The sequence below is a fragment of the Cygnus olor genome, chromosome 19 (assembly GCF_009769625.2).
Source record: "Cygnus olor isolate bCygOlo1 chromosome 19, bCygOlo1.pri.v2, whole genome shotgun sequence".
Lineage (NCBI taxonomy): Eukaryota > Metazoa > Chordata > Aves > Anseriformes > Anatidae > Cygnus > Cygnus olor.
The window spans coordinates 10,379,390-10,393,698 of record NC_049187.1 but is presented as its reverse complement, the minus strand read 5'-3'; the positions used below and the strand labels follow the sequence as shown (position 1 = coordinate 10,393,698).

At 39.8% G+C, this 14,309-nt stretch overlaps 1 protein-coding gene across 7 annotated transcripts in view; it reads left to right on the top strand.

Annotated features, from left to right (window-relative positions):
• The window catches only part of DENND1A (DENN domain containing 1A), a 194,153-nt gene extending 180,901 nt beyond the window's left edge, over positions 1–13,252 (top strand). For 4 of the 7 annotated variants that reach the window (XM_040531308.1, XM_040531307.1, XM_040531306.1 and 1 more), the window contains 3 exons: positions 5,992–6,120; positions 8,872–9,127; positions 10,029–13,252. In XM_040531308.1, coding sequence (XP_040387242.1) covers positions 5,992–6,120; positions 8,872–9,127; positions 10,029–11,351 — 1,708 coding nt within the window. In that variant the 3' untranslated portion in view covers positions 11,352–13,252. The remainder of the gene's footprint in view (positions 1–5,991; positions 6,121–8,871; positions 9,128–10,028) is intronic. The other 3 variants (XM_040531311.1, XM_040531309.1, XM_040531310.1) reach the window with 1 other exon arrangement.
• Positions 13,253–14,309: the final 1,057 nt, after the last annotated feature.

The following is a 14,309-nucleotide window of genomic DNA, read 5'->3' as shown; positions in this document are numbered from 1 at the left end:
ATCCCCGGGGCAGGGTGGCACTAAACGCTGCGCAAGCCTCAATAGCAGCAAACTCATTTCAGTGCAGCCTGTTTTCCATTTGTGATGTTGCCTGACATCTGAAAAGTAAACTGTCACGTTAGGTGTCCTTTCAGTTGTTACATTCACTAATGCATTTTTTATGATATTAGGAAATATGTATCTTACCTTACATGAGTTAATTTTTTTAATCTATGCAAAAGAGCAACACTATTTTGGTTGTGTTGTGTGCTCGTTTTCTAATCAAACTTAAAACACAGGACAGTGGGAACAGTGACACCAAAGGACACACAAATGTCAAATTTAATGACAAATTGTCATTAAATCTAAAATATATAATTTCTGTGTTTTATTTATTTATTTTAGTTATAAAATAACAGGAAGAATTTGCAGATGAGAGCTCAGAAAATGCTAGATTACCACCTAGGGAAATACTAAGCATGGGGGACATGTCTCCTTAAACATAAATTAGTTGTTCACAGAAATAAGGTGTTGCATTTTTAACAGATAGACAGCTTTCTGAGAGCTTTTTTTTACACCACAGCAAGATTTCCTATTAAATGTCGAATAGGCTTCCAGAGTGCTCTAGGATCTGTCTTCTGTAAGTACTGACTAGCTGGCGTCCAGGGCATGCAGAGTAGGAGGAAATTAAAATAGGAAATCAGAGGGTCAGGCTTACAATTAACAGCATGTCAAAAGGCTCTTGGGCTGGCTAAACCCATGTCAGTGCTGCAGCAGTTCATTATGGCTTTCCAGAACTCATGTAGGACTTAGTAGAGAAGCTAATGGCTTTTCCTTATATCATATGAATGAAAATAGGCTGCAGTGCAATAGTGGGTTATTACACTGAATTTAGTATGAAATCAGCATGATGGCTGTGTTAAATGATACAGGCTCATAAAGCCCATTAAATTCCAGTTGTTGTAACCAGGCTCTTGAAGCTCTGCCACACAGAACTTGCGTATGGTAAAGGTTTTCTATGGCATCACTGCAAGCAAGGATCTCCACTTAGAAAAAAGGCTAAACCAGCAAGTACCTATTTGAACAAGGGTGGCTGGAATCGAAAAGCAAATACCATAAGCTACAGAAGAGAGACTTGCTGTGTTGCTGTGGTTCCTCTACCGTGAGAAAATTGATGTAGAAAAAGCTAGATATGATGAAGGTAGTGCCAAGAAGGCAGATGGCCCAGCAAAGGGATAGCAAATGGGCAAGAAATGTGCTGAGAGCAGTCGTGCTTTTTGTACCAGGCCAAGCAAGAACCTTAGCACAGGGTACCCCTTTGGGAACCCTGGTCCTCCTTCCTGGCTCTCCCACTTTTCCAATAGGATGGTGTACAAGAAACTTTAATTCTGGAGCTTATTTCTGCCATCTGGTTTGGAGTGAACCTACTGAACGTATGCAGCTTGCGTCTGTAGAGATACGGATATGATATCTGCAGGGGAAATTGGTGAAAATGTACTTATTGTTGTGAAATAGGATGATAATGTGAAGTGACTTTGTAGGATCTTGCATCTAGATCTATCAGAGCAGGCAGAGGTGTCGTCCAGCTTGTTCCCACTTTAAATTCTTTGTTCCTATTTCCAACTTTCTAGAAAATGTGTAAAAAGTTCAGAAAAATTATAATACAGTTAGCTACCTGCCTTTACTGGACACAGTGATCAAAAGCTGTTGTTTCTGTTATCTAATTGAATGACTTGCGAGCTTTTTTTTTTTTTGCTTTCATTTAAAATTTGCTTTATGCTAATATTTTAGTTTTTCTTGGAATATTCTGCTTCTATGAAAATTCACAGTATGCAAAGTGTCAATTTAAAAATCAAATATTTAATATTTTTGCTAGCTCGCACTCAGGTGTACTGAGTGTTCAGAATGTGCAGGAAGGAATTCCAGCGATGGGTGTATGCTTTGTTCATATTGAATAGTTATTAGGTAATCCCCTCAGTCCCAAGTCTCTTATTTCATACTGGAAAGAAAAAGCCAATGCATCCAAATCTCTCATTCTCTTCACTTTACTGTCTAAGAGGGACAAATTCCTTAATTCCCTAGAGTTGCCATATAGCTATTCTTTAAAATAAAAAATAAATCCTCCCTCAAATTTGGGAAGCCCATTTTTAGGAGAATAATGACAACAAGTCCATACTACCCACTTTGTATCACAATCTCTGTAAACAGGAAAAAGCAAAACAGTTAATAAAATACACACATTTAATTTTCTCATAACTGAACTATTTTTTAAAATTATTACAGAATTCTCCTTATTAATGCCCAAATCCCGTACTCACATTTTCTGTATGTATTTTTTCTATCTCAAGTACATTTAGGTGTCAATTAAATTTGAAATATCTACATTTGTCAGCATTTCATTTTTGGCCAGTGTGATGTGCTGCTGATTTGTCCATGCATCCTGACACATGAAAAAAGCTCCTGAGATGCAGATCTTCCTCATTAAAAAAGAAACCCATACTATCATAATGCTACGCAGAGCCATGGAGCGCATCCCCAGCTTTATTGCACTGTGTTTCTGACATGATATTTAAAAAGGAACAGCCACGGCTGTCAGTACTGTCATATGCTAGTGCTAACCGAAGACATGTTAAACTAAACATTAGAAAGAGATCAGCAAGTCATCTGCATGGTAACTCAGCTAAGAGATTAGGTAGGCAGGAGCTGGTGCAGTCATGTGGAGATGATGAGGGTTGTAGCTGTGATGGACACATCCTTTTTTCCCTCTAAGACTGCAGCAGTGCCTGCCTTGTAGCCGGGCTTGCTGTGACCTGCCTTTTCAGAGACAGCTCTTTGTGTAGGAAATTCTAGCAAGTGGTGGGTGGCAGACTGCAGGAGAGTTGGCGAATTGGGTTAATGAGGGAATAGGTACTTTTTTTGGATTCTACTGCCTCAAGCTAATAAAAAATTTAAACTTGGACAATTTTAGACTGTTCATCACTTATCTTTGACCAAAATGTTTTTTAGAGCACACTAACAGTGAAACTTAAGTGCTTTCTTTCTTCTAATTAGGAGATCCCACTTTCATTTAAGGAGTCTTGCAGCAGCAACAAGAACGTGCATATTAATTAATGTGCTATAAATGCAATCTTATTGCACTGATCTGCACTCAAGTGCAACGGATGATTTAGGAAAAAGGATACCGTCTTATTTTTTCATAGCTAGTTCCCAGTTTACTTAATACATACACACAGACACAATGCATTTGATTTTAGCATAGTCTGAAGGCAAACAAAAGGTATCAAAGGCAGTGCTCTAAGGGCAACTGCACCGGTGCATCTCTTACATGCAGCTACCAAACATAATGTGTCAGCAAGGTATGTGGAAATTCAGTATTGGTGTTGATTTCAGGAAAACAATTCTAAATTTGCTTGAATCATGTTAAATGTTAACTTATTCTCCTAAGAGAAAAATACAATATGCATATATAAGTTCAAAAAATAAATATTTTAAAAGAATCTTTGATTTCTAAAATCATTTTAGGTGGAGACATTTGTTAATGTAAATTGAATTTTGGAGGTAATAGCCTTTCTTTTATTAAAAACAACAGACAAATAAAAATTGTTACAGCAAATTTTTCCTAATGCAGTGGCAGCTCCTCACTTTCCCTGGATGCCTATTACAGCACGAGAGGAAAAGAACAGCTATGCAACAGCTTTAATTGGAGTACCACAGACTATGATTTAACACTATCAGCTGCATCTGCTGCCACCACTATTTTAGACTTTTTATTAATTAGCTCTGACCTGATTGTGAATAAACATTTATTCACAGTGGCAGTTTCAGCCCTATTGAGCTGTCGCTTGCAGTGGCCAACTTCTCTTTTTCTTGACCTGATGTTTTGGACTGCTTTTCATATCTTTATTATATAGTTATTTGGCAATTGAGACAAAAGAACTAAGAAACAACAAAGGCTGCTTATGAATACAAGAGCAAATAGAGGTAGTTTGCTAGTATGTCTGTACTATAAAGATGATAAATCAAATTCTTTCTCTTTTTGCCTCTGCTATCGGTCCTGTTCTGATTTCAGCATATCCTCCTCTTACCAGGGATACACATAGTGATAAGAGATACTAGCATTGTTCTACCTTCTTTACAGGATCAGGACATATCCTTTGTTCCACATGATGAGCCTGACTCTGCTTATTCTGAAATAATGAACTTTACTGTGGACATCAGTAGTAGCAAAATTAGGTTCCTATCTCAATTTTTGTGTGTTGCTTTGCGTCCTTCACAATGTGTTTTGGTTCACTACAATAGCTAGGATATTCTCAGTGATACGTGGTTGACAAAATGAAGATGTTTGGGAAGAGGCCTCATTTGGGGCAATGTTTGCTTTTATGACCCTAGTGATTTCTTTTCCAGACGTGCAGATGATGATACTCTATAGCAACATCCATCAGTGTTCATCAGCCTGTGGCTTGGTCCATAAGACATATGGAAGTGGTTTATAGTGCTGTTGAAAAGAGGTTTTCTCCTGTTGTTGTTGTTTTTTTTTTTTTTCATTTCCACTTGTGCACACTTAGATATGCCAGAATACAACAGAAATGGTGAGGAAAAAAAAATAAAATAAAAACCGAGAGTATTTTCTATATAATAAGCACATATAATTTTGACGGCACTACATGATGTTGTCCTTGAGTTTTAGCAGATAAAAAAGCACTGAGCTATGGTGTAGAGTCCTCTGATTAGTATTGGTAGATCTCGATGTGCTTTTACTGCTTTCAGTTACTTGTGAAGCATTTGTCTCAATATTTCGTTTGTGGGAATGTATTTTCTGTAAGCTCTTTTGCGATCCAGAGCTTCAGTGTTTCAGAGGGAATAAACAGTGGCTGTTGCTTTGTACTTTACTTAAGATTAGGATATTTTAGTGTTACAGATGAGGCAGTAATTGTTATTAATTTCTTCACACTTTTCAACCTCTTGGTTCCGGTGTATTTCCATTTAAGTACTCTGCTCCTGTGCTCTTTCCTGTTCTTCTAAAGCTGATAGTGCATTTAGTTGTTTAAAGCAGTGATAGCTGCTTTAGAGTCAAGGGTAGAAGCTTCTATTGTATATAGAAAAGAGTAATTCACTGATTTTAAGGTTAAAACAAAGTGAATCAATGGATAGCTACAATAAAGAATAGAAAAATATTCAAAATTTCAGCAATCCTAAAATATTTTTCTTTTACCCCCCAACCAGTGTACATTTACCTGAATAGGCATTCAGAGTTAGTTTTACACTCAAGAATTTTGCCATTGTCTTCATGAGGTAGAAGCGCAAATCCTGCATATCTGACCTCTGTGTATAAAATAAAGATGACTAATAGATTCTTGTCAAAAGTCTGGTGAAATGGTTGGGGTTGTTTTGTTTGTTTTTTATTAGAGTTAAGTGTGTTTCCAGAGGCACATATGATATCAAATACATACAAGACTGCCCAGCAGCACAGCATGCTATTATTTGTTCAGCTTCTGGATATGCTGGAATTTTTAAGATGATGTTAATATTTGCCCTTGTTCTGTAATACTTGAAGCCTATTATGACCAATCTATTTGTCTCTATTTTTTTTTTTTGCTTTAATGACCGTACTCTTCTATTTGTGCTGCTTAGTCTTCCAAATAGGTATCCCCAGCTCTTTTCTTCAATTGCATGTTTGATATCAGCCCGAGTAAACAAGTTTAAAGAATACACAAATCTCTAGAAAATGCAGTGGAGGAATTGCGGGTTTCTGTATTGGCTTCTTTTGCAACGTGGATCTGATTGCAGGTCCTAGTACCCTTCCCAACCAGACAACACCCTAGACATTTTTAGAAGAGTTATATTTTCTGCCTTGAAAGTAGAGCTTAACATGAGTCTGCAGAGCTCTTTACAGTGGCAGTCAGTCACATTCAGAAATTATTTAGAGCCTACGACTCACTTGGTTTTCTCTCTCCTCTGCAGCTTTGAATGTGACAACTTGGTAACTTACTTTTCTCTCCCTGTTTCCCCCAGCCTTGTAAAGCCTATGCGACACTATACAGTCTTCCTCTCTGAGGACTCTTCTGATGATGAATTTCAGCAGGAAGAGGATCCTGTCTCTGGCTTCTCTGAAAACTTTTTCTTCTCTGCTCCTTTTGAATGGTCTATCCTTTATTCTTTCATTGTATTAATTCAGTCTTTAAACAATAGTTTTTGCATTGGTCAGGGTGCCTGCTCCTATACTTGGAATTTTGGAAATACTCCTGCAGTCTTTATACAGCACTTGATGAATGTTCCGCGTTTCTCCCGCTTGTTTGTTTTGGTATTTAGAGGCATGCAAAAGCATACTACTGCATGAATCAGTATGCAGCAATGCACAGCTTTATTGTTTTCTGTTCAACCTGAGCTGTGTGGGAGGTAACCCTTCCACTTGCCCTTTGTTCCAATGTGCCGCTTGTGTTCCTGTCCAAACCTTCTGCCGTTCTTCTTTGTACAGTGCTAACTGTGCTTTTTGGATTGTCCTGTGAGCTTTATTTCAGTGCAGTCATCAGCTTTTTCCAGTTTCACTTGCTTGATCGCAGCCTCTCTGTTCTGTCAAGTACTAGATCCTCAGTGACTCAGGGGAGTCATCATGCAGACATCCTTCCAAGGGTTTAGAGTACAACCTGACCTTAAATTATACAAGAGATAGCAAGCGACTTGTTGAGTTTACTCACTGTATTATTTGTATGCAACCTTTTCATTTGTAAGTTGTTGCAGATTGGTAAATTCCCAAACCTTCTTAACTATGTCTTGCCTAGTTTTGAAACACGGTGCTAAGCAGCTCAGCTGTATCGCATCTACAGGAACTGTATGTGTGAGCCTTGGCTTCAGGACTCAGCCATCTCCCCTAGGCACCTGTGCTAGACGAAGGAGCGTTGCCTGTCAGCTCCTGTTTCCCTGGCCAGACTGCCCAGGGGCCCCAGTGCATCTTTTTGAGATACACTGTCACGTGGAGGGAGGTGCATGCGGATTCAGCCGTGCTAAATAACCTCATACTGCATATTTGAGCAGAGCACCCCAGAGGGCACTCTCGAGGTAAGGCCTCACTGACAGTCATCCAGAGGATTTGCTCATCCTACCTCACCTGCCGGACAATTTCTAGGTAGAGAAAGGGACAGGAATTGCAGTGAACTACATGCATTCTTTTAACAAAATCCCTTAAAGACTTGACCAGAAGCTGCAGAAAGAGGTGCCATAGTACTGTGAGCTGCTGCTTCAGAAATCTGTGGGATGCCAGATCGAGGCAGTTCTGGGTACTGGAAGATTGATTGATGCCCCATCACATCCGAGTGCTTGGAACCTGCCAGCTGCAGTTGCGTTAGACTAGGCTGGAGGAAAGGGCTGCCAGTTTGATACTGGAGCATCCAGTTGCTGAATTCATTGGTGCCCTTCTGGCCATGCCGCCTCCTGCTTTCCCTCACCTTGTTTGTGCCCCCAGCGCTGCTGCAGCCGTGCCTCGGGTGCGATGCTGTCTGCACCCTACATTTCCATGAAGCTGCAGATTAGGAGTGAGAGCAAAGCTCCTAAATTGCAGACCAAGCTAACAGCACTGCGAGAAACAAGGTGGGAACAACATTAGTGGCATGATGGCAACCCCTGTGATGCAGAAGGGGGGTTCAGAGAGCAACAGGGAAGGGACATGACTGCAAGCAGCTGGGCACAAAGAAATAGACTGTATAGGATCAGTAGCAAAGGGCAAGAAAAATGTTCATGCACTCTTGTGCTTAGGGTAAGGGAGGCCAGGCTACCAAAATGATTTCTGTGCAAAAGATTCCTCAGGGTTTTGGTATTTCTTGCAGTGTGATCAAATGCTTTGCAGATGAGCACATATAATGCAAGAGACTAAAGATACAACCAAGATTTGCAAGATCACACTCTTCCTGAGGACATGTACCATCAGCTGTCTGTCTTGTACTTGCATTATTATACTCTTGTGTTCCTAGCTGAATGCCTATTTATTTGTTGATGAAGGAAATAAGGACTGTTAAGAAATTTGCATGATATAGATGTGTTATAATAAAATATGGAAAGAAGAGGAGGGTTCTTCCATATTATCTTTGTTTTTGGACGTCTCACAAATATTTTCTTTTAATTGAAATCTTGTTTAAATGCCACGGTAAAACTGGCTGCCAGTCAAATGCCAATCACCACAGATATGTGTGTCACTTCTTGTTATTAATTGGATGTGCATGATGCTGCTGTTCTCTGTACACAGAACTGATATGCAAATCTGCTGTTCATTTTTTTTGCTGAGGTACGTGCAAGAAAAGCATGTTGCTAACTTGGCCTTGGCTTTAAATGTAAAATAGGTGTCTTCATAATGAATTGTGTTGTTTCTTGATAAGATGACACCAGTATAATCATTGGAACTCTGCACAGTATTCCCAATTATTGCAGGAAAACACTGAATTATGTTTCAAGCTGAGTTAGCTTGAAACGAGTGAATGTAAGTGCCTGCAGAACACGGAGCAGTTTGTGGTGTGCTTGCTCTGACTTCCTGCCTAGAAGGACTGAGCACAGCAACAGCCATCTGCCTGGGTGGGAAGGGCCAGCCTGTCAAAATGGAGAGCTAGCATCCGGTTATTCCTGCTCAGAGAGACTTGGCTCATCAGTCTGTCTCTAACTGCATAATCACAGCTTTCCTCTGAGTACTTCCCACTTACATCTTTTTCCTTTCTGAAAACTCTTCAAGTCATCTTTGTATGTCCTGCCCTCAGTCACTTTGTTCACACACCTGCTGTTCACAAGCCACTGTAATTTGCTACCCAAAAACTTTTTGTAAAGCCATCCAACTCCTTGCTAAATACTTGTTTTGAAAAAAAATATGAAAAAGACAATTTGCAACTTGATTTCTGTTTTCTTGTCTCATAGGCCTCAGCCATACCGGGCCCTGAAAGAGTCTGATAGTGCTGATGGGGAAGAGGCTGTCAGTCCAGAAAAGGCAAAAGAGCCTCTGCCTCCAAGTCCTCTCCTCTCAAGCAACACCACAGAAATCAACCTCCTTGAAGACATTTTCCCTAACTTAGAAGTAGAAACACAGTCTCAGCCTCTCAGCCAGGCTAAGAGCCTAGAAGACCTGCGGACTCCCAAAGAAGATGGACATCAGCGATGCACGTTTGACTACCAGGTTTGGACAGGTTTTCATATGCCCTGGGGGAATTTGCACAGAACTAGGGCTGTCTGTCTTCGATTATTCTTTGAGAAATATTTTCATAATATTGGGTAGGTGCATCCAATTTCCAGCCCTCTGTCCATGTGTTTTGAAATTGATTTCAGAATTAAGAAATTATTGAAGTGGGCCTCAGTTGTAAAACAGTAACTTTTTTCTAGTAGAACTACAGTCTTTACTTCTAAAGCAAAAAATACTTGCATATTCCTCAGAATCTGTTTTTTCCTATGGCTATCACACGCTGTTATCTTTGAAGCTGACGCTCAAAAGTGAGAAGGAATAGAAGGGAATTTTCTGGTCCCCTTGAAATTGCATGTTTTTAATGACCTTCTTTTAATGTGGACATTTTGGTGTAGGTATCAGTTGAACAAACTAGATTGTTGAAGAGGAATGTTCTTTATGAAGAATATTACTGAATATATGCATTTGAGAAAGTGACAAACTAAAACAGACTAAGAGATATTCATGTGACATGAAAGAAAAGGATGTCGTTTCTACCTTAAAATAATATTTAATTTTGTGTTGCATCGCTTCACATATTTCGTTTGACTGCTTTTTCTATACAACAATTAAACCTTCTCCAAGTCGGTACCTTAGATATAGCTGCATACTCCTTACGTGGCTCTCAAGAGATGCCACAAGGTATCACAGCTGAACAACTCATTAGAGGCAAAGCTGGAATTAAAACTGCAGAGTCCCGCTTCTGCTTTCCTGTTTGTCCCTCTGGGCTGCATGCAATTGTTCCTCTCCTTCTAGTGTTCACACTCTGCAGACAGATCCTCCTCCACTCATAGCCTGTCGTCACTTTAGGATCGGTGTTGTGAGAAGATCTGTGAAAGCTAACATTGTTTTCTTGCAGAGAATGGAACTTGGTGTTGCTGAGAGGAACAGGATTGTACCACCCATGAAGCTGTCTCACCCTTACAACAAGCTGTGGAGTATGGGTCATGATGATATGGCTATTCCTACCAAGTATTCCCAAAGCTCACCAGAACGACCCCTGACTGCACTTGGTAACATGCCGCCAATCACAAGGAGACCCCGGAGCAGAGACAGCATTCTGGCTCCTGTGGAAAAGGATGAATCAAATCCTGCCACTCAAGGGAACATCACCATTCCTAGGCCACAGGGAAGAAAGACTCCTGAACTGGGGATAGTGCCACCACCGCCAGCACCCAGGGCTTCCAAGCATCAGATTCCAGCTGGGCCAACGGAAACTCTTACCACCCACGCTACAGGACGTAGCCATTTGGTTTCAGATCTTATCCCAGAGCCCTTCGGAGTTGGTAGGGTGTCCTTAGACCCTGAAGTCCAGCAGTCTGTAAATTATTCCTCTCATTCATCTCAGCTTTTGTCCAGTGCTACCAGCACTGCAGAGATGCTCCAACCCGTCAAGGTGAAGACAGACAATACTGGTAATGAAAGTGACTACCTTCTTAACCTGCTGGATCCATTAAAAACAGCCAGCTGGCAAAGCAGTGGCCCACAGCAAGGCTCCTGCAGCCTGCAGAGCTCAGCCACTCCACCTTCTGGAGCGGGCTTTGCCTCAGTGGCAAGTGACTTTGTGCCTCCTCCAGCTGCACCATTTGTCCAGTCGCTCAGTTATCCTTCCCCAGTACTGCCACCATTTTTACAGGCATCTCCTAATCCATTTACACAAACAGTGCCAGGAGCCCTGTCAGTGTCTCTTGTTAGACCCCCAAGGGGCTCTTTCACCCCCACCTTAGGTCATGCTTATAGCTCTAGCTTCATAACACCTAATTCTGGTTTCTACCCAACACAAAGACCTCAGCCAAACATTTCAACATTGTCCATGCCAAACTTGTTTAGCCAGGCTCCAGCTATGGCACCAGCTAGCTCCTTACTGCTGCAGAGCCACAGTGCTTCTCCAGCAAGCTCTCTACAGCCAGCGTGTTTAAGTGGTCCTTCTAAATCCAGAACATTACAGGTGGGCAAGTCCAGTTCCAAGGTAGATACCAAGCAAGTACTAGCTCTTCTGTCTAATGAACCTCCTTTGATCCCTTCCAGACCAGCTAAGGGCTTAGAGTCAATGTTACAATCCTCAAAATCTGAGGAGACAAAAGATCCATTTGAAGATTTGTTAAAAAAGACAAAGCAAGATGTGTCATCCACACCAGGTAAGGTTGAACAGCTCAGAAAGCAATGGGAGACCTTTGAGTAGTGTTCCCGATGGCCTTTTGATGTCCCTTTGGAATTGACAGAGATTTTGTTTTTTTGAGCCAGCATAAAACCAAGCATTTCTTTTATGGCAGTCTGAGCCAGGATGGCTGCAGGACCATCACCATGCTGCAATTCCCACGATTGCTTTTTGCCCAGAGTTTGTTTTGCTGGGGAGTTCCCATGTTGTCCTCATCCCTGCAACTGTTTTCTCACTTTCTGCCACTGAAAACCCCATGACTTTTGCACTGACCAAAGCATGAAGGTAGTTGGGTTTTGGTTGATTTGGTTTGATTTTCCACACGTAGCTTTTCAGACAGTACTACTGATGCAGAAGTTACTCCTGCCCTTGTATTTTCAGTCCTTAGCACAGCCAGGAGCATGACATAGCATGTTGTACTTGTGTTTTCTTGCTGCCTGTGTGAATGGTGTTCAGTTCAGTTTTTCTTGTGTTGCTTATATAGCTAATTTTCCTTTCACATATAAAGTGCAGCAAACAAACCAGCTTTGTGGACTGCACTGAGTTAATCCATTAGGCTTAGTCTGACCGAGTTTGTCCTCTCTTGGAATACATTCATCTAGGTCATACTATTGGGTGAGCTTTTGTTGAAATATTTTTTTTTATTTCCCTCCCCCAGTAAACTTGACACTGAGAGGTAACAGGGACCTCTCTGGTGCAGAATTGTCGTAATTCCTTGTTGCAACAAAACCATAGCACAGAGCAGTTGCTCAGGGTTTGGTCCTGCATCTCTGTTGGGAAACCGGAAACACCAGCAATTGATTTTCTTTTGTTGTTGTTTATAATTTTTTTTTGTTTGTTAAATACATCAGAAAATAGAGTCCATGAAGAGTATCCTAGTTCTTATGTATGTGTATGTTAATATTATATATAAATATTACATATGGCAGTATATGAATGGGATGTAACAATATCTTGATTATTAAAAAAAAAAAGAGAGAGAAAAAAAAATTGGGGTATAAAAGTCCCTGGCTCATGAGTTCAAGTTAAAAGCATACTGACAAGATGCCCAAGTGCAGAGAGATTAAAGCCGCAGTGCTTGTCTGCACAGACAGAAATAAGACCAAGTAGAGCTAAGTGATGTAATGCTGGAAGGCCAATGCATGGCAGCTGCCTGTCACTGCTGGACTTCAGAAGTGCTAACTGCTACCTTTAAGCAATGGGATTTCATTCTGGTCTGCAAGGCTCTCCAATCCTTCAGCCTGTCTTAAAACCCACGATCTTTATCCTGCTTTTGATGAGAACAGTTTGCTGGGCTAACGAGACATTAACTGGACCATGAAATGGACTGCGAGGTCACAAAGTACAAAAAAAATGCAATGAGAAGGTTAAAGGGTACGTTCATTCTGATTTTCTAAGACACTTTTCTGTGGCAATAGTATTCTCAAGAAATTTCATATTAGTCTTAGCAACTCCTTTAAAACTTGCTGTCTCTGCAGTTATCATTTTTGTTTTACTTAAGTGGTGCTTTTTTGTTTTGTTTTGTATTTGGGCACAGTCCAATTTAAAACATGTTACTCCAGAAGACATAATCACATCGCCATTAAGCCTTTGGTAAAGGAAATCATTTTGGACACACGGGGAAATTCTTGTAAAGCTTTATCTGAATTATTTCCAATGTATCTATTTTACTCATATACTCTTGGAGGTTTTCTTACTCTAGTGTATGAAAATAGCTGTCTGTGCATTTGAGTCTGTGCAATACAAAAGAAAAATACTCTTATTATCTGAAATGCCAACAGTTTGGGAAAGACCATAGTATTGCATTAATATTACTCTATTTCTGTAAAGCACTGTTAGTCTTACAAGCCATTCAGTTGGATTTGTATTTTCTTTTTGTGTTGGAAGACAGATGGTTTTAGTATTGCATAGTAAAATATTTAAAGTCTAAGACAATAGCTCCATTTTATTTTATACAGTTTAGAATATGAACATTATATATAAATGCAGTCTGTAATTTTCAGATTTCCTTTACTATGAGCTAGATGATTAAAAACTTTTACAATTATAACGGATATGTACAAACACCAGATAGTTCTGCATATGATGTGTAATTTGAATTTCACATACTTTTCTTTTTTTTTTTGGTCACACACCGATTATATATTGAGTAGGCATAATACACATGCTTAACTAAATAGGAAAACACAGGTAATTCTGTATCACTGCAAATCATTTTCAATCACTGATTATTTTGCTCTTCCCATATTGTATAGTATAATTCCCAAATTAAATATTTTTTGAAGTTGCTCTTTTTAGTCAAGCAAGCACTCTTGGATTTATTTTAAGTCAGTACTTTTAAGTGCTTCGTAACTAACATTTAATATAAATGGCATTAATCACCCTTCGTTTTATTTTAAAAGTGGGAAGGGTGGAGGTTGAACACACCTCTAAGATCAAGGGGTACAATGCAGCACGGTGCTGGAGTTTGTGTCCTTCCTCACCTCCTGAATAGTTGTCTTACTTAAACTCAGGAATTCCTGTAATGATTAAGCCCTAATAGTGCCAAACATAAACAAAGTGTGCCTGGGAGAGCAAGCTCAGATGTAAAACATTTCTTTTTCTGATGTAGAAGTACTTTTTGATAGTTGTAGTCATCTAGAAGTGCTACTTTTACTTCTTGTCTCTCATTTTTCATCAATGGCTTTTAGGTCCAGCTTTATACATTTGCCTGTACTGTCCATACTGTTTGCTTGTTTGGTACCACTTATTTGCAGATGTTTTCCTCTCTTAGAAATAGCATTTATTTAAAATTAAAAAAAAAAAAAATGGGGGGGGGAACCTAGAGTTTAAGAACTGTTGTAAACCCGTATTTATATTTTCACTTTATTGGGTTGGAAACATGTTAAACATTGGAATTGGAAGCTGTCAATCAGACCTACATTTTATCTATTATAGTGAAGGCTACACGTTATAACTACTATTACTTTGAATTACTCCCTA